General features: G+C 39.8%; 1 protein-coding gene across 2 annotated transcripts; it reads right to left on the reverse strand.

Annotated features, from left to right (window-relative positions):
• Positions 1–1,108: 1,108 nt before the first annotated feature.
• Positions 1,109–16,207, reverse strand: wdr45b (WD repeat domain 45B). Of its 2 annotated transcripts, XM_061231719.1 has the most exons (10): positions 16,000–16,206; positions 9,163–9,237; positions 7,325–7,426; positions 7,035–7,122; positions 6,376–6,470; positions 5,454–5,644; positions 5,159–5,244; positions 4,972–5,073; positions 4,686–4,807; positions 1,109–3,587 (listed from the first exon to the last, which is right to left on the reverse strand). In XM_061231719.1, the coding sequence occupies exons 1-10, from the start codon at positions 16,064–16,066 to the stop codon at positions 3,481–3,483; spliced, it is 1,035 nt and encodes a 344-aa protein (XP_061087703.1). In that variant the 5' UTR covers positions 16,067–16,206; the 3' UTR covers positions 1,109–3,480. The 2 variants fall into 2 exon arrangements, with proteins under 2 accessions (XP_061087703.1, XP_061087704.1); XM_061231720.1 differs by lacking the exon at positions 9,163–9,237 and having other exon boundaries at positions 16,000–16,207.
• Positions 16,208–19,931: the final 3,724 nt, after the last annotated feature.

Genomic DNA, 19,931 nt, shown 5'->3' on the forward strand with positions numbered 1-19,931 from the left:
TCCAACCAGTTCTTAGTTTTCTGACAGCTCTATAAAGCGCACTGGTTCACTCCTGTATTTGTGCACGTTCAAGTCTTGAGCATACACTTGCAGTCTGCCACTGTAATCGGTGCTTATTTAATGTCAGATCAAGATATGATTGAGCTAATTAAGAGCAGGAACAAAATCGTGAAACGGATCGCCTCTTGTGCGCCCCCCTGCTCTAGAGGAACTGCTACACTGCTCTCTTGGCACAATTGCAGGGTTAGTTTAAAGTGTTGAGATTAGACCCCCTGCAGTTTTAACTGAATACTGCTGGACTTCTGGTCCTTGCAGTATCTGGTGTGTGCGGGCGAAAACACTGTCTGCACTGCCTCTTGGGCGCACAGGTGTGTGTAACGCATGGGCTGTCCGCAACAATCGACTGCATGTGCTTCTGCTTTCATCCAAAGGGCTTTCATAACGAGTTGTCCGACTCCAACCATTTTGAAGCCTTCAGGCCAGACAGCTGCAGCTTGTTTGCACATTGAAACAAATTGCAGCCACTGGAATGAGTAATATTGGGTCATTAATCCTGATCCGTTTGTTAATGGAATGGCTAAGCAAATGTTGGGGACGATGCCTTCTAGACCAAGGCTGATTGGTTATTCCTGAGGATTTGCACCAGATTGTCCTTCAGCTATACTACATGTGCACAGAATTTAGGAAGATTATTCCTGTATTTAAAAGGGATTGACTCTGTCAAAGGCTTTTATACCTTACTCTGATGTGCCTACCTGTAATCAACATTTTAAAAGCAGAATTTCTGCAGGTGGCCAAATCTGTGTTTTGTTGGCAGTCACTAATGATGTGTACTGTTCCACTGTGAAAAACAAATGAGAAAAGAAGTGAAATGGTTTAGAATAGTGCAGAAGATTGAATCGCATGTTTTACTAAATATGAAAACAACTTTGAGCTCTACGGAAGTCTCCTGGAGAGATTCCTACTTAAGTGCTTAAGGAGTTGATTGGTCAAACATTTCAATCTGATAGTCTGAACATAACCTGCCCTGGACCATCTGCAGCCCAATTTAAAGCAAGTTAACTTTGTGATAGGGAAGTCCATCCGAGGTCAATCATACAACCATGCCTTATTGCGACTTGTTCCTGTTTTTATTTTTTTCCCCCATACTCATAATTGCATAGCTTGTCAATATTGTTTTGAATATTTTCACATTTATTCAAAGTTACTTAAAGCACACTGTTCCATGGTCTGAAAATGGTACCCAACCATTGTGCCATTGCACTCAAATGTGAAAGTATTTAAAATGATGAACAAACTACACCTTGGGAGAAGGTGTAAAATAACAAAATGAAAGGTTTTGATTAGGTTATGCAAAGAGATGCCCTTGATGTATATGGACCAAAAAAAAAAAACCCCCCACTAAATTTCACTTCATTGAAAACTGCTAACATTTGCGGTCTAGTGAAATGTTTTCAATTTCCGTTTTCCCCCCAATGTGGTAAGTGAAATTTACAAGACAACACAGTATGTGGGAGTTTGTTTGTTCTTCTCTGCAAACACCCATGGATGAATTTGCCAGGTGTGCAAACATCCTCATCTTAGTATATATGAAGTAAATCATTAAAACCCAGATATAAAAGGCGTTACAGACATGGCTCACACCTCAGGCATTCACATTTGAATTAGTAATAAACAATTGATTTTCATTTGAAAGGTCACAAAAATGTCATTTGTGGTGCCCTAACATTGTTCCTCTACTCATTCCCTCCCCAAATGCAGACTATGGATATTCCATCACAACTTTCTCATTGTGCAGATCAAAATCTGATCATCAGCATGTTTACATTCAAGACTGTAGCTGTAAAATAGGCAAAGATTAGCATTCATCATTGCATTTCCTCCGAGGACATTTCAAAAATACACACGGAAAGGGTCAACTGGCAGACACACCCGGAGAGTAAATACACTTACTGATGGTTTACAAACTAAGCATGAGGTCAATATAACTGACAGTGCATGTTGAGTTTAAGGGGTTACATTAATTAGCTCCATGGTTTCTCATCCGGGATCAGTCACTAGCGCACCGCTGTCTACTAGAATCATAAATAAACCGAATATAATTGGCAAGTAAACAGAATGCCTGTTCCCGGCCAAACTCCTCCGCTTCACAGGTGGAAGGTCTGATAATTAAGACATCTTGTTAAGATGTCTGCAAGAAACAAGGAAGCAATTTAGCAAAGTTCAGTTTGTTTGTGTATTCAAAAACAATTAGGTTGCACCCAGGAGGCTAAGCTGGAACAAGCGATTGTGCAGTGTACACTTAAGAGAAATGAAACCGGTATGATGAGAAACCACCTCTCTTGTTTTGTTCTAGCCAACCTCGTTGGTGAATTTTCTAAATGCTCCTTAAATAACAGAGAGGACAAATTTGGAAAATGTGAGCTTAGCATGGCATCAAACAGAAGCCGGATTCTCTTCTCACTTTTACAATTCCACAACAATTTTCAAACTAGCTATAACACTCCCATACTGATACACAATACCTCTTTATTCTCAAAAAAACATGAACGTCAACAAAAATGAATGTTTTTATGATACAGCTGTGTATTTTAGGTAACTTGGTCCATTTCAAATGTAAACTGCTGTGAAATGGACTACTTGATTTGTGCTACTGCAAACACTTATAAACCAGAAAACCGAGCACTGTTTGCTATACTGTCTGCAGCAGTTAGGAAAGCACTGTCATTTTAGTGAAAAATGTGACGGATTATAGGACTTTACATACAGGTGAGTAACATGAAATGGGAAAACCATTTTGACCATTTTTTTTTTTCTTTTCTTTTTTTTACTTTTCTATACATATAATCTATACAGTTATATAGGTTCAGTCTGGCATAATGGGTTTATGCTGTAAAAACCAAAAACTAGCGCTACTAGGCATTTTATACATGTATGTATAACCCACCTTGTATGCTGGGTCATGTGGTGTTAGTTGAGCATTTGAACTAACAATCTAACAGAATCGACTCTTAAATTCAATTCTTAAAAAAAAGAAAAGAAGAAAATCTACGTGAAATTCCACAGAAGACATTCTTTTAGTGTGTTCAACTCTTCTAAGGGGCTTCAAAAATGGACAGGCAGTCCAGCCATCTTTGAAAAGCCATTTAAAAATAAAGCAACTGCTGTCTTTTCAAAAATAAATTTCCCTCTTCTCACAACGTTGCACGAGGAGACCTGGGTCAGTTTGTTCCGCTGTGGAGCATCCGTGTGATCATCCTTCACTGACTGTTCAGACGGGTCTTTTTATAGTTAACCCAGGAAAAAAGGAAATAAAAGTCAATCTGGCACACAGACGCGAGTCCACTTGGTCTTCCTCCTCCTCCAGGTCTGAGTGACAGACGCTCGCAGGCCGTGGTGTGCCTCTCTGTCCGTCCACAGCAGGCAGGCTGGAAAAGGCCGCTCCCATCAAGCACTCCAGGCTAGTCCTATCGCTGCCCCTCAGATCTTTTCATCCGTCATTTCCAGAAACTGTGCGTAGACGTCCCTCGAACACTCCCCTTTTTGGTTGAACAGGAACTTGTAGTAGCTGCCGTCAGCACATATCGCTGGGGGTGGGGTGGGAGGGTGAGGAGAGAAATGAAAAACAAAATAACATTATTGCTAGAAACCAATTTCATACTTTTGGCAAACAAGTGAAATAATTTATTTTGTTCACAAAGTGGGAATGTATAGCCCTACATCCTAGTGCAGGGGTGTCAAACTCCAGTCCTGGAGGGCTGCAGTGGTTTTTGTGGTTTCCCTTCAATCAGCAACCAATTAAGGCCTTCAGAACAAGGTGTGTGGACTCTTTAGCCAATGAAAGACTTAAAAATGTATCTCTCGTGCTGAAACACACCAAAAACCAGCAGGCACTGCGGACCTCCTGTCCTAGTGTGAACTTAGCAAGGAGGTTAGAAAACCGCTGAATATTTCCACACGGGGGCAGCGCAGCCAGACTGAAAATAAACCTACAAGAACATCCCTCTGCTACAATAGCACTCAAGTTCTTACTCCGCACTTTTAAATGTACATTTGGAATTCAGCTAGTTTTTCCTATGACTCTTGATTACACTTTGAGCCCGTTACTGGAAAATGGTGTAAAAACAGCATTGGAAACACTTAGAGAAATCAACATTTTAGGAGAAAAAAAGCAAAAGCCAGATTACAAATAAATATAATTGAATATATTTACAGGTTATACACTGAAGTGTATGAAACTAAAGCATGAAAAGTATCAACTGAACTACACAAGCACCCATTGTTTTAGCCATGATACAATGCAGATGCACAAAGTAAAAAAAATAAAATAAAAAAAAAAGCCCACTAGTGCCTGGCACTTTCCAGACAGAAGGCTACCTGACACGCACACGGGTACCGAGGCGACGGTGTCTCTGCCTGTTAAGTGCCCTTTGCCCAGTCCGACTGTGCCCCACCCTGCAGTCAACCGCAGTGCTCCTCTGCAGCACACTGCTGGGCACTGACCCAAGATCTACACCGAGCACACTCTGGAGCACTAAAATGCTGACATTTCCGTTCCAACAAGAGCCGGGAGATTTTATTTCCCCTTTCAGTTGTTTTCAGCCCTGTCCGCTGCCCCTCCAGGAACCGGAGAGAGCAAAACGCCACTTCCCGCTGGAGCAGTGACAGGAGCTGGGCCGCCGTACCTATGACCGCGTTGGGCTCCGTTCCAAAGGCACAGACGCAGGGGGACCCAGACGGGACCTGGAACTTGGAGAAGCTCCACTTGGAGCTGAAGTATTTGGGAAGGAAGCTCGCTGAAGCCAAGCTGCAAACCAAAAGCAGAAGGCGAAAGGAGTCAGTACAGGCTCTGACAGTGACGGCTTTAATGACACACACACAGGGAGCGTTGAAATGGACCGCAGCCAACGCAGCACCGCTGTGGCGTCATTTTCATACAGCACAGAGCTGAGGCAAAAGGCTGCAGCACACCTGGACTGTTTGTTCCTTTTGGGATCCTCGGCTGCGAATATGTGCACGGTGCCGTGATCGCTGGACACGCAGATGAGAGACGCATCCTGGTTGAAGTTAATACTGGAGGGAGAGGAACGAAACAAAAGTCAGTGAGACGACGGCCAACGTTAGGCAGCCAGTATCTAAGCACACCTGCATCTCTCACCAGTAAATGTTGGCTGCTTGAGACCCCCTTCTCAGCTCCTGGATCAAGTGCCCAGCCGAGGTGTCAAATATTCTAATGAGAGTCCCCTGCAAAAGGAAGCATGACCGGCATACGGTGAGTGACAGATAAAACAGTCATATGCAACTGGAAGGTTAAGGTCCAGCGCCTGTACCCTCTGTAGTAAATCACCATCGGTTAAATGACTCTCTAGTCAAACAATGACTGTACGTCATGTTACGGTACAGTCATTGTACATCAGGTTTGTAAAGTGAGTGACTGCACGAGCAGGCCATACTTTTTCAGAGGCAGTGGCTATCCGCGTGCCCTGAAGGTTGAGGGCGATACAGCAGAGAGCTCCCTCGTGGGCAGGGATGTCCACTGGGGGCTTCTCCGTGTTGGCCAAGTCCACTATCTGCACATGCCCGGAGTGAGTGCCAGGGAAGGCCAGCAGGGAATTGTTGCTGTTTGGACACAGGACACAAAGACCTTCCGGGACAGAGAGGATGGAAAAGTCAATAAATCACATTACATCAATCTGGGCATCAGAGGTTATATGCTCAATAGTAGACAGACATTTCTTAACAGGTTTGTGAAAAGTTGTACCACTGCACCCACAGTCTTGGTAAAGGTGGTATATTTCAGCAGTCCCAATGTTTATGGTAACAGAATTAGACAGGTAAGTATAATGGTCTTCATATCACTTGGGGTTGCTCCATTTCAAAGCCATATCGCTTTTGCAGTTGCAAAAGAATGGTGTTGTAATGAAAGACCAGAGATCATGATTAAGAAATTTTTAGACACAGACACAGTAAATTCCCTCTGAGCTGTGTAAATGCCTGAACGAATGAGTCGCATCAAGACATCATTAATTCCTTGTCATTGGCATTGTACAGGAAAAGGGGTCTGGATGTGAACTCTCATAGAAGGGCTCTCGCTGTACTCCTGTCCATTGCTCAGATAAAGAGGTGAATATGATCTGCCACATCATTAAAACCACCTGCTTAAACCATTTTGATAGATTATCTGATTTTATAATTACACATATCATATAATGAAATATTAAGTGTTTACAGACAAGTTTATACTGTTAAAAGCATTTTTTTTTCTGGTGGTTCAATGTTGTGGCTGATCGGTGTAACGTTTGGTGAGCAGAGCATGTACCAGCCTTGGTCCAGGGGCAAGCTCATTCAGAGAAGGTGTGATGTTAGTGGACTTACCTTTAGGGTTGTAGCAGGTCTCAAACACATGCAGCTGATGGGGGTTGTGAGTGAATGTAAAGACTTTGATCATGGAGTCGAGGACCACCACAATTCTGCAACCAACAGAGACACATTCACTGAGCTTTCACATACAAACCCATTGAGCACAGAGAAGAAAGCAATGCATCATATCTCCAGTGCAAACATATGAGGTGCAGACAAACAAGAGCTGCATTCAAATGTGCTTTAATACAGATATGGCAAATTAACATGGCACAATGTAAACAACTCCTAATAAAGTACCGTATTAACTCCACAAAGAATTACTAAACAATGCCTGGACCTCAAATTACAATTTCAGAGGGAAATTAAAGTCAATCTCATATTCAATCTGTGCTGTGAATATCTGGAACAAGCCTGCCCCGGTCTGCCCCAGAGCCCCAGATGATGAAACTTCCCAAGTAACTGGAGCAAGACTTCCAAAGTTAGGAGAAGGATTCCTAATGTCACACTTACATCAGCCACACCAGTATCAGATCAACACAGCTCACACAGTGAAGGAACCCGGTCAGGAGTCAACAGACGCTTCCTCTATGCGTATTTCCTCATCCACTCTGGGTCTGGCACCCATTGATTAAGCAGTTTCAGAAGAGGACACAGACATTACGCTAAATTACCTGTCTCGCCGAAGTTTCACCGCTTTGACTTCTGTGGAGAACTCAATCTCTATGACAGTCTTCTTCTTCAGATCATCCCAAATCATCACTGAGAAGGTGGCGTTAATAAGAAGCATTGACATTCTAGCTGAATTAGGGCATTATCATGTAGCAAATGATTAAACCAACAGCACATAAAACACAAAACAGTTTCACACATATGAATGCATTTGTACTTGCAATTTGCAATTGATTAGGTAGACCTGTACATCAACTTGTGAATGCAAATGTGTAATCAGCCAAGAATGTACCTTTATTAGGTGGGTACTTGGGCTTCTTTCCACCTCCAACAAGCGCTAGGTAATTACACCGGAAAAGCATCTCCACATGGCCTACCCCACCCTCCAAGAACTCTGAAAGGGGACACAGACACAAGAGTCGCTCAAGCAGAACACAGAAAAAAAGCAGATGGCTGCCATTTCCTTGAGCAAATAACTAGAGACAACAATCCAGGGAAGCCCTTAAATTTGGCCATGAGCCCGGCTACTTTTCATGCTTTAGGCCCCTTCTCTCAAGCACTTCGCTCATGCGTTCCATCAATTGCTAATGACAGACATCATCAACACACTGAACTTTGGTTAACTGTAAACGACAAAGCAGAGTGTTTACAACGCAAAGTTTACAGTGAACTTGCACATTTATAGTAGAAGATAGCAGGGAAAGACTGCAGATGTCTGAGAGACCTCCACTCATTTACTCAGCATAACTGTATTGTGAGCTAAAATAGATAACCTAAGAACTGGCCATGTGCAGTGGGTCACATGAACAAGCGCTCTTCCCGTGAGAATTATTAACTTCTCCTTATCTTGCTCATCCAAGGAAACTAGATGTCAGACAGAAGATGTGCAGATGAGCCTTGTTTTTCCAACACTGTGCTATTTAAAAGTCGCTATTAAACGTAAACAAGACACATTACAGTCACTGAAGACCAGCAATGACACCCAATAGCAGCGCATCCCTCTCATGTTAACAAAACGTTCTGGTAAAGGTTGTGATCCATTCAAATACTTTTCTACGCATTATTGAGCTTGTCTGGTGTATTGGTATTGGAGACACTCTCAAAAAGTGCAAACCCTGCCTTCTGGTCCTTTTGGTTGCCCCAATTAGGCAACCACCAGGCAAGATCAAATCAGACTGAAAAAAAAGAAAGTATTTTCATCTGAAACAATTACGTATTTGATCCAGGTCTGATTTCTACACTAGTGTTTAGTCATGCAATACAAAGATTCCAAGTTGATAAGAGTCTGTGGGGGGGGGGTAGTGAAGGGTAGGAGACGAGGGTTTGGGGTTGGATCACAGATCTCAAGGGGTCACACATGTTTATTAAACAATATATATGAGAGTTGACTTCAAAAGGAGGCTTGTGAAGAACAAAGAAGATTCCAAGCCTGCTGATTCTGAATGATTGGTTCTTGAAGATTAGGAAGTAAGGCAATTTAATCCGAAATAAACAAGTCTGTTAAATTTATATTAAAACTGGTTTACCAGAACTCTCCAGTTTTGTTTAGACAGCTGGCCTTAATGCTCAAATTGGAACTGCTTTCCAAATGTGATTTATTTTGGGTGACTATCCACACAATAATTTTACAAGTGGTCAGACGGGATTTGTTTCACGTAATCTCTTTTTGCAGTACATCTCCTCTTTCTGTCATGAAATGATGGGGCAAATTAAATCTGATGAATAAAGCAGATTTCCCTGAGACAATCTGCATGACGAGGTATTGAATAGGTATAAAATGTCATACAAATGTGACCTCACAATGAATAATATCCAATTGCATGTGAATATGTGTTGTTCACACTTAAAGGAAGAGATCAGGTATGTAGCGGATGTGTGGGGAAAAAAAGAGGATTTGGGTCATTTTATGCTTCCTGTAAAAACAAGGGCTAAACTTACATTATTTTACATTTGGAGACCTTGAAATGTAGTAGCTTACTGGGCTCATGGTGTTATGACTGTGTGAAATAAAACTGCTTACATTACTTAACCTTCTGAAATATTGTTTGCGATATGTGCCTACTAATATACCACAAATACAAATGAAGTTCAACCACTGCTTTCTCACAGCCGCTAATGAGTGGTCTGTACCTTGCTTCTCTTTTTCTTTAAGCGGATCCGTGTTGTACACTCGGAATCCATTTTCCATTCCACATGCGAAGCAGCCTGAGAAGAACAGAAGGAAGTGGTGAAACACTCCAGATTATACACTTACACTGCAACTGCTTTCATTCACTCCATACACACTCCGTCCCAAAGGCTTTTCTGTTGTTGTTTGTGATTAAGAGTAATAGTTGAATTTGTTGTTGTAATTATGTATAAGCATTGTAATTTGTGGCCTTATATTTTACCATATTAAGGCATTCTGTGATTAATAATTTGCTCAGTAAATATCCAATATCTAGAGTAACACAACATGCACCTGACACATTCTACAACCCTTAAGACCTGGATGCCCCCAGTCAAAACACACTGTACATGAATAAAATGTCTCCAACTTGTGAGGAATGATTATTTCATTAATTATTATGTTATTATGTAATGCTATGTGATACCTCTTCTCTGAAAACTAGAAGAACAAGCAGTGGATTGTTGGCATGTAAAACATGTTGAAGTTGAACCCACTGAAAGTTTGTTTGCCTTCCAATGAGCAGCTAAAGTAAAGTAAAGTTTTCTGCCCAAAGATCTATAGAAAATATCAAACAACCAATTCAGCTTACGTTCTGAACAACAGTTGTTGTCAAAATATGGGGTACAGTTTTTTTTTTTTGTTTCCCATCAAATAATTCAGGAAGCAAACTGAAAATGATTTGGCGCATATGAAAGATCTTCAAATCTTATCACTGTAACTAGCTTGTCCACACATTTGTTTTTTTTTTCTGCATGAACAGAAAGGGGCATACATGCTACTTATTTTTAGAATATTAGAGTACAGTAACTGTCACAAGAGGCGTATTCTTAGGACCTGTGAGAGACAATGGAAGAGATTGAATCAAATGCACTTTGTTGCTGGAAAGGCATGTCTAATTCAATCAAATCTAAACAAAACCTAAGGTATTATACATTGATGTAGCTGAATATAGTGTGCTGAAAGGTATGCTGAATATAGCATATTATGGGATAAATAAATGTCTATTCCATAATACTGTCAAGGAAAAATTATATTATTGCAATTGCTGTTTCTCTCAAAAACATACGCCATTTTGACTCACCAGTATATAAAAACCACCAAATTCCTGTCAGATGGATTTCAAACTGCGGCAGGAAAATGGTGGGGTACTTTGATGCTTAGATTTGGTGATATTTTTCATTGGCAGAGAAATGTTTTGCGCCTAACAAAGGATATTACAATATTCAGAGCACTTTATTCCAGCTCTACAAAGGCTATGCTGCTCAAGAGTTCATGGTTTCAAGAAAATGAACTTCCACTAACTCCAAAGCAGTGACAACAAACACTGACAATGCTTTGCCCAGCACTCCTTATAGCTGTCCTATGACACTACTGTACTGCAAAAGTGGTCATTGTCCTAACTATACCACCCGTATAGCGTCCTATAGTGATGCAAAGCCCCCTCTAAGCATGTATCTGCTTGTGACAAGCCAAAGCAACCATGAAGAATGAGGAATGCTAGTTTGATGGCCTGTTGCGGAGGAGGTAACACCTAACAAACAACAATGTAGCCTTCTTTCATATCACATGCAGTAACTTTTTTGATATTCCAGTTTGAATTAGCCACAGTACAATGATGACAAGCACAGAAACCAAATCAAATTAATTATTCTAAAAAGGCTAGCTAGAGTGCAACATCTCGACTTTTTATTCAAAAGGTGCGCTTTCTCTGGCAATGCTACCAATGCGGTGTATATATTATGATAAATAAAAAAAACATAAATGTCAGACCAATATCTGCATGTATAATGATTTCTTTCCCTGCCTGGATAACGCTACCACTGTACCAGTCAATTCAGTAGGCTACATGTCCAAACATGAGAGCGATTTATGATACATGTAGGTGTACGACCAGTATATCTAGCCCAGGGTGTTCAACAGAGAATTTCAGTGCTTTAGGGGAAATCTTTACATGCATTACATGGAAACACTGCCATGTACACTAAAGGCAACTTTCCAACTATGTTTTTTCAGGGAACACACTGTCTGACAGCAGACACAACAGTTTCAGTATACAGTAACATAGACCTTGGGTTACAGTTTTCAAGAAATATCACCCTATCATGTTTACTTATATGAAAAATAAAGCAGGGATCATTTTGTGGTACATTAGCCTAAACAATTACGTAAATTCTCAAAAGGCAGTCTACTTTGCAACCGTTTACAGATTGCGCGGCTACACAAAACCATTATGCTGGACTCCCTCAGACTCCTGTATCAGATTCTGATTGTGAAGCTGGCCTACCACTGCAGACCCATTTCCCCAGGCAAAGTGAGTGCTGAACCATTTTCCTCTCCAGCACAGATCCATACAGCACAGGAAGGATGGAGTTGGCGGCCTCCGGCCCACAGCTGCATGACTCACTAACTGTACAAGCATGTGCCAGGCACATGTGATCCAGGAGTGCCATAGAAACAAGGTGTCAGCATGGCGGTCCCTGGAAATGTTCTACACTACCAATTACAGGGCAGAGCACATACACACTGTAAACATGCTTAACTGTAGTCACAAGTATTAATCAAATTCTGCTGTTCTTTCCACTTTGTGCATTTTAATAAAAAATAAAATCTTGCCTGAACTAATAAGAGTCAAAATTTTGTCTGACTAAGATTAATTAATGAATACATATATGTCAGCCAGATCAATGTTTCGCTATAAGTTTTACAAAACAACTTGGACTTGTTACATAGGCCTATATATTTGCACCCAGAGTATTCCCAGAGCATTAGCTAGTCTTATTGGACACATTTTATAGGTAATTTAACCAGTCTGTTCACTGCAGGCCTATTTCCAGACTAGTCTTCATCTGTATCCTTTATGACAAAATGGGCCTTGAGAAAGTCACCCATTGGGTTTGGAACTATTCATTATTTCCATGTGATGATAAAAAATGCTTTGTCCCAACATGAAATAGACTGTATGCACTATGGGCCGTTATATGGTTGGTATGGCATTACTACATGTATCTGGAATGTAGTTACTACAAGAGTAGCTCACATGAAAAGACCTGCAGTAAAAACAGCCCTACAATGGTTACAACAGCCCATGCATACCAGGAACACAGGACATTTAAAAATTCACTTGTAAAATTCTTAGAAATTATTATTATTTATTTTATTTTTTTCATAATATACCAACTCACAGTAATATTAAAATGAAATGGTGGGTCAGTGGGTGAAATAAACAAAAAAAGATTGTTTTGGTTATTGAACAAAACATTGAATTCTGAACAAAAAACATTTTTTCACAACAATTTTTGCCACGGTGATTTCTCTTTTGCGGACAGCCTGTCCAATAGGACAGGGAGATGGCATGCCGCTTACTTACACGGGATAATTAATACAAAAGTTCAGAAATTCAAAACAATCTTTTCACAATTTTCTGTTGATAGACAAGATGATCTGATTTACTTTAGGTTAAATCACCAATTGATGCCAATGTCAATCATCCTAATGATATATTCGATACACAGCACTGAACAATTGGGAATTATACTTGTGTCCTGAATATGTAAACATCCACAGGTCACCTCCTTTCAGTAAACACAGCCTGAAGAACTGCACCACTTCATCTAGAACCTCTAAAACCTCTAGAACCTTTGGCAACACAGGGTCCTTCAAAAAAAGGGTAACTTTGGTGCTGCAACACCTTGTAAAGTTTGACTTCAGCTAATCTAAAACAGTTGTAGTATTATTTGATATCATTATAGCCACATAAGCAGCACTAAACTCCTGGGAAGAACCCGGCAATGCACTTTACAAGAGATAAGAATGCACTCCAAGTCAGTATTTGTTAAAAATATGGTTTAATTTCCTTCTTTTTTGTATTTTCACTTTTGTTGAAATATCTTTTTGAGTAAGACTGCAATGCTATGCTTGGGTCTACAAGCATTCAGCATCTTGCTTGCCAAGTGAATAACATACAATATCAAACATCCAAAATGAGGCTAATAAGTAAGGCTATAATAATACAAACATATAGCCTAACTAAGAACAAATTAGGTGCTCTCAGAGTTTGTCTAAATGTCTAAATACTCATCTTAAATATATGAAACAAAGTTATCGGCAATGTTTTGGTTTTTGTTTTTCTATTTGAACAAAAGGTGAACATTTTTAGACATATGTTAAGTGATAGACTAAAAGGACATGGTCATTCAAAGCATTATCTCCTGCCACTTCAAACTGACAAGGAGCACTTTGACAGGATAAATCAAAATATATGAGGTGACAAGCAACCAACTCAAACCACTTTGTTACATTAAAACAAACAATTACCTGAAACACTATTATATGGTGTACATATTTTAGAAACTGTAGCAAGCCATTGAAACATATCAAATATGACAGCCTGCTTCTTTACTTGAGGCAGCCTCTTGGCAGATGCCAGATGTAGGCTAAGTAAGTACAAGAGTAAATACCAATCCCACTTTTCCAGATAACCAAGTTCAGAGGTCAGTCTTAAGTCATTATCACAGCCTTAACCCTCCAGTTGCCTTTGGTTAAATTCTGACCCATTTCTAAACGGCAGTAATGCCCTCCCCAACCCAAGTTTATACTTTTTCGAAATCCATGCATTATCCTAATATGACTGGAAAAATATATTTCCAGATTTCATATTTTATACCTATTGCAACAAATTTTTGTTCAGAGATGCGGGTCAAATCAGATCCAATTTTGAAATCAATTGCAGGTTAATAATAAATAGATTAGGAAACAATCAGAGGGTATTTGCATGATATTTTGCACCACCACATACACACAAAAAAAAATTGTCTCACCTTTCACTTCTTACACTATTATTATTATTACACACTAATATTAGATAAAAGGAAGCTTAGTAAACACAAAACACATTGAATTAGGCTACTATTTTATTTATTTAATGAAAAAAAGTTATCACATATCAGCCATATGAAAAGGTTTACGGATGTCTAATTTTACCTACATTTTGTCTAAAGCTGTAAAACCATTCAGTATGACAAATGCAATAAATAAGGTAGAGAGGTAGAGACTGATTACAAGGGATTCCTGTGGTAGATTCAAAACTGACCCATACAGGGCCAATACAGGGATTACAAAGGGCAGACAAGAATTAAATAATTTAACTGTTAAATTAAATTTACTGGAGCAGTGATCCAATCACACATGAATGTAATGTTTTTGTTTATAACAAGCAAGAGTTATATTTTATTCTCAACCACAACTGCATACAAACTGAAATTAAAACACAAAACTGTACTTCTTACACATTACGCAATTAAAAAACATATTTGTTTGAACAGAATGAAACACTTGAGAGCAAGCCAAATTCCTGGCTCAAATGCATGTTGTGACAAAGAAATTAATGCAGATAACCCAGGGTTTAAGCTCAATGAATCATGAAAGCCAACTGTTTCAGATGCACTCCGACTTCTAGGGGGGGGGGGGGGGGGGGGGGCAAAGTTCCAAAACTGTAGACCTCATGTTTTTGATGGTATTTTTCCATGCAGATGTTATGCAGTGATCCTAAACATACAGCATTTTGCATAATGCATTTCCTTGTAACTGACACGAATGGCCAAATTTGGGACAGACCAAAAGTGGAAAAACGGGCTTTGCAACCAGTCTATGCATCAAAACATTGCTTCTTGCAAAATATGGCTGAGCAACATTAACATTCTCAATGGCCCGGCTGTTGTAAATGCACCCTAGAAACTGTGTAAGTTAAACGGAAACATGGTAACTCTCTACTGTCTTCATTGTTTGCGCTACATTCATCTGCCAACGCACATCAAGTTAGCTAACGCAAAATGCGACCAATAATATCAATAACGCTGATCAATTGTAGCCAAACCCTAGGCTATAGCATTAGCAAAACAACTCAAATTACTTTACTGTCCATTTATGTATTGGATGACGATGTAATTGTGTTTTTGTTAAACTAGCTAGCCAACGTTAACCGTTACAACTTTTAAATCGCTTTCCTGCCAAGGCAATGTGAATTGTTTCGTTAATGTTAGGTAGTTAAGTTACTAATAACGTTCTAAATTTAACCACCAATACAGTTTGAGTGGTGTGATATGGACTGTATCGCTATACAGCATGGGCAATACCTAGGGAACTGCGGTTTTGGTGATGGCTAACGTTTTTACTAAGTAAGCACCTAGCTGCAGTTGATCCAAAGCTCTGTGCGAACCGTCTAGCTAACGTTATATGAAGTGGTCACTGGCCACACTGCAAAGTGTTCTTCTCAAACGAGGGAGCATACATTTTTGGTTAATTTAGCGATGACAACCCGCTTAGCTAACTTACAAACATGCAATACATTCGACCTGACTATCTAGGTTAGGTAGCTAATTAGCTAGCGAAACAGCTAACGTTAACATTAGCATTGTCGAGAACATCACTGCTTGCCACCAACGCAGACAGACCAATGTCTACGTCTACTTGTCTACTCATGACCGCTACTTTGCTAACTAGCCCCTAAAATGGGTTCCTGTCACTAGCTAAATATTCAGAAAAGTGTCCAGCGAACTGAAGAGAAGGAGAGCGTGTCGATGTGGTTAGCTAGCTAGTAAGCTGACAAGAAGGACTATCTAGCTAGATATCTAAGATTGTATAAGGACAGCTAGCTAGTTACCTAGATCCGCAGTCTAAAATGTCCCCAAGTTTAATAACAAAACCCGACTGCGCCTGTGGGCCTCAAACGTTAGCGTGCTAGGCAATTGGCAATGACCATCAACAAACAGAATATGGAAAATGATTAACCAAGTTCTCACCGTGATCCTGGTTAAATCCGGCGTAAAGAAGCCCATTCCCATGAGGATTGGACGGTAAAAGGTTCATAGTGCTAGATCGATATCTAAGAAAATGGTAAATTTCGCCAACTAATTTCTATTCAACGACACCATTCCCTCTCCGTAGTCAATCTGTCAACACACGGAAACAACCCAAGCAGGGCTCTTCCCTCCTTCACTAGTACGCGTAGCAGCACACAGAGCGACCGAGCAGTGGAAACAGATGAGCCATCTCGGTAGCTGTCTAATTAGCTGCTAGATGTATCTATGTATAACATTAGCAAATGTAATTTGCCGACAACGTTGTAGCACCAGGACCACCAAATCTTGCCGTTTTTTTTTTCTTTTCTTTTTTTTTCTCCCAGGTAATAAACCGAACAATTAGTGCTATAGACTGGACGGACTGACTTCACACCTGACTCCCATGTAAGGAGTGTAGGCTCTGCCCTCGAGGACCGTGATTTGATTGCCCCTGTACCGCATACTGTATATAATTGACATTGGATTTCTTACTGTTCCCAAACATCATCATGAAAAAGCTAATTTGATGTGAGTCTGACTGTTGAATGTTTCACTGTGTTCAAACTGGAATAATATGAGGAATAATAGTAATATTTATTGTTTTAAAAATTAAATGTGTTGGCCATGCTTTCTAGTTACACTAAAAATCCAAGCCTATTACAGGTGATTGAAAATATTTTGTCTGAGAAATGTTACCACTTTTGAACAACCAAATATTTTGACATCCTTGTCACTCAACAAAGAAGAGGTAACATGTCTGGAATGGGGGCCACAAAGAGATCAAAAGGTTTTGCCTAGTTTACAATAAATAGCACTTTTAAGGCACTCAAATTCCAGTACGATTTGCTCGTATGTAATTACTAATTTTACTCCATAATTATTGGCACTCTTAATAAAAATGGAGAAAGAAATAGGTTGAACATACCACTGTAAGTGCAATAATAACAAAAGCATAAAACATATGGAATGGTTGCAAACTTGCCAGGAAGAGGATGCAAGTGCATACTATCCCCACGGATAGTAAGGGAGATGGTGAGGGAGGCCATAAGTAACCCAAGGATCACAGTTCAAGAATCGCAGGGATTGGTTTTGTCTTGGGGTCATTAAAAAAATATACAATGGCACCTCCATACCAGCAAAGTCTTTGGAGGGGTGGCATGAAGACAACCCATACTGAGCATAATAAACAAACCTAGCATCTTGATTTTGCCAAATCTCATTGGAATTAGGATGGAAAGAGAGTGCTATGGTCAAATAAGACCAACATTTTATGTTTTGGCCATACACATGATCTACATGTTTGGTGGCAAAATGGAATTCAAACCTACTGTCAAATATGGCGGTGGATCATTGATGTATTGGAGATGTTTTGCTGTCAGTTGTCCAGGGGTACCATTTATCTCACAATTAATTCAACAAAGTACCAGCAAATATTAGCAGAAAATCTGGTTGCCTCTGCTAGGAAGCTGAGTCTTGGTCATAGGTAGATTATCCAGCAGGGCAATGAGTCCAGGCATACATTAAAATCCACACATAAATAGCAAGTAAAAGAAACAACTATGTTCTGCAATGGCCGTCTCTGTCTCCAGACTTAAAACTCATGAAAAACCTGTGGTCTGAACTGAAGAGTTCTGCATGGAGGAACAAAAATCCCTCCAAATGTGTTCTCTAACCTTATCACGAATTATAGGAAAAGACTTGTGGTTGTCATCTTTGCCAGAGGTATTAAACCAGGGGTGCCAATAATTGTGGAACCTGTTTTATGGGGAAATTATTAATTATTTATTTAAAAAATGTAAGACTTGTTGATTCCATTTAATCATTAATAAAGCACACTACTTTGTGCATGTTGAAAAATACAGCTTGTGTCAATAACTGTATTATTTTTTAAATTTACAGCACTTTTTGTGAAGATTTATGAGGGGGGGCACTAATTATGGAGCCCAAAGTAGTTACCATGTTGCAGTGGGTGGGGTTTGAGCATGCTAGGTGAGCACCACTAGGCCCCAGATTGTGTAAAACAACATGTGATATATCATATAGTGATATAGTGACACATCTATCATAATATAGTACATGAATTGCATTTAAGACAATATAGAATAATTATTTAACACAATTAATAGATTGTATTTGATTGTATTATTTTTCTACTTAACATCAAAACATTAGGACAGATGCATCTTTGTGGAACCTTGCTCCACAAAGATGTCTATTAATGTGTAGTTCACACTAAACAGAGAGCAAATTAAAGCTGACTCTGCAAGTAGAGAAGAGGTACTGAGGGAAAGATGGAGAAAGTAATCAGGCAAATCATACCTGACAGTAGTAGTGCAGCGGCCTGGACAATCACTACTTGTATACTCATTGTGGTAAATTAGTTTCTGTTAACAGACATCAAGAGAAGAAACTGTAGGTGGGTAATAAAAATAAAATAAAACTATAATGGAATGTGAGTATTACTCTCACCCAACATGCTTGTCAGCATCCTGTAATGAACACTAGTCACATACACACACATTACTGATATGTATCACTGATTACAGATTTTTATAGTTAGGCCGACTAGTATTTGTTGCTGTTCGGAGTTATACAACACGTCATCAACCTGTGGAACGTTCAATACGTAATTTAAAATTTTTTATTTTAAAATTCACATTGAGGCGGCACGGATGGTGCAGTGGGTAGCACTACCGCCTCACAGCAAGGAGGTCCTGGGTTCGAATCCCCGTCGGCCGGGGCCTCTCTGTGTGGAGTTTGCATGTTCTCCCCGTGTCTGCGTGGGGTTTCCTCTGGGTACTCCGGTTTCCTCCCACAGTCCAAAGACATGCAGGTTAGGCTGATTGGAGAGTCTAAATTGCCCATAGGTATGAGTGTGTGAGTGAATGGTGTGTGTGCCCTTCGATGGACTGGTGACCTGTCCAGGGTGTATTCCTGCCTTTCGCCCAATGTATGCTGGGATAGGCTCCAGCCCCCCTGTGACCCTGTTCAGGATAAGCGGGTTAAGATAATGGATGGACGGATGGAAAATTCACATTGAGCCAACATTTTACAATGTATTACATTTTGATGATGTGGCTTAAAATTATTAGATGAAAGGGCTACTTAACTCCAGGTCCTGCGTGCTGCAGTGTCTGCAGATATTTGCTCTGACCACCTCATTTCACCAATGAGCTTACTTCCTGAACTAATGAGGTAAAATAATGAGTGAAATTAGGTGGTGAAGAGCATGGTTGGAACAACTATCTATAGACACTGTGGCCTGCAGGAAATGGGAGATGCTGATAAAGATGAACATATTCATTTTGGCAACTTGAGGAATTACTTTAAAAGTTTCATCAAAACTAAAGTCTAACCACACTGGTATTGTCAATTCTTCCAAAAGTATCATGGAAACTGAAAAAACAAACAAAAAAACCCCATCCATTTCAAACTATCTACTAATCCATTGCATATGGCAATGTGGCATTTCCACTTGTAGTCAACATGAAAACATATGAACAAGAGTGAACCCTAATACATACACTTTTTTCCGAGTTGGCCCATCCTTTCATTATATAATACAGCAACAATGGGCAGTGGAGTATTCTTTTAACTGAACAATGATTGAAAGTGGTATTTGAAAGGGAAACACTTGAAATGATATGGATGGAAATTTAGCCCTGATATTAATATTAAAAAGGCAATATTGATGAATATTCAAGTAGCTGATTCACCTCCCAAATTAGTAGGCATTCATATATGTAAAATATATGGCCGTTGATAGTATTTTATTATTTTGCACACCAATGCAATATCTCTCTTGATTAAAGTATTGTGTATTTCACTTTGGAGAACGAGTATTCAATTTCATCCAACACGGGTGTTTGAGCAGTGAAACAAGCCAAAAACGG

The sequence above is a fragment of the Conger conger genome, chromosome 2 (genome assembly GCF_963514075.1).
Source record: "Conger conger chromosome 2, fConCon1.1, whole genome shotgun sequence".
NCBI lineage: Eukaryota > Metazoa > Chordata > Actinopteri > Anguilliformes > Congridae > Conger > Conger conger.

Coding starts and splice junctions, on each gene's coding strand:
- wdr45b (XM_061231719.1), bottom strand. CDS start 16,066: ATGAACCTTTTACCGTCCAATCCTCATGGGAATGGGCTTCTTTACGCC. Junction 5,645..6,375: donor GACCTGCTACAACCCTAAAG/GTAAGTCCACTA, acceptor CTGTCCCGGAAG/GTCTTTGTGTCCTGTGTCCA. Junction 5,074..5,158: donor CAAGCAGCCAACATTTACTG/GTGAGAGATGCA, acceptor CTCTCCCTCCAG/TATTAACTTCAACCAGGATG.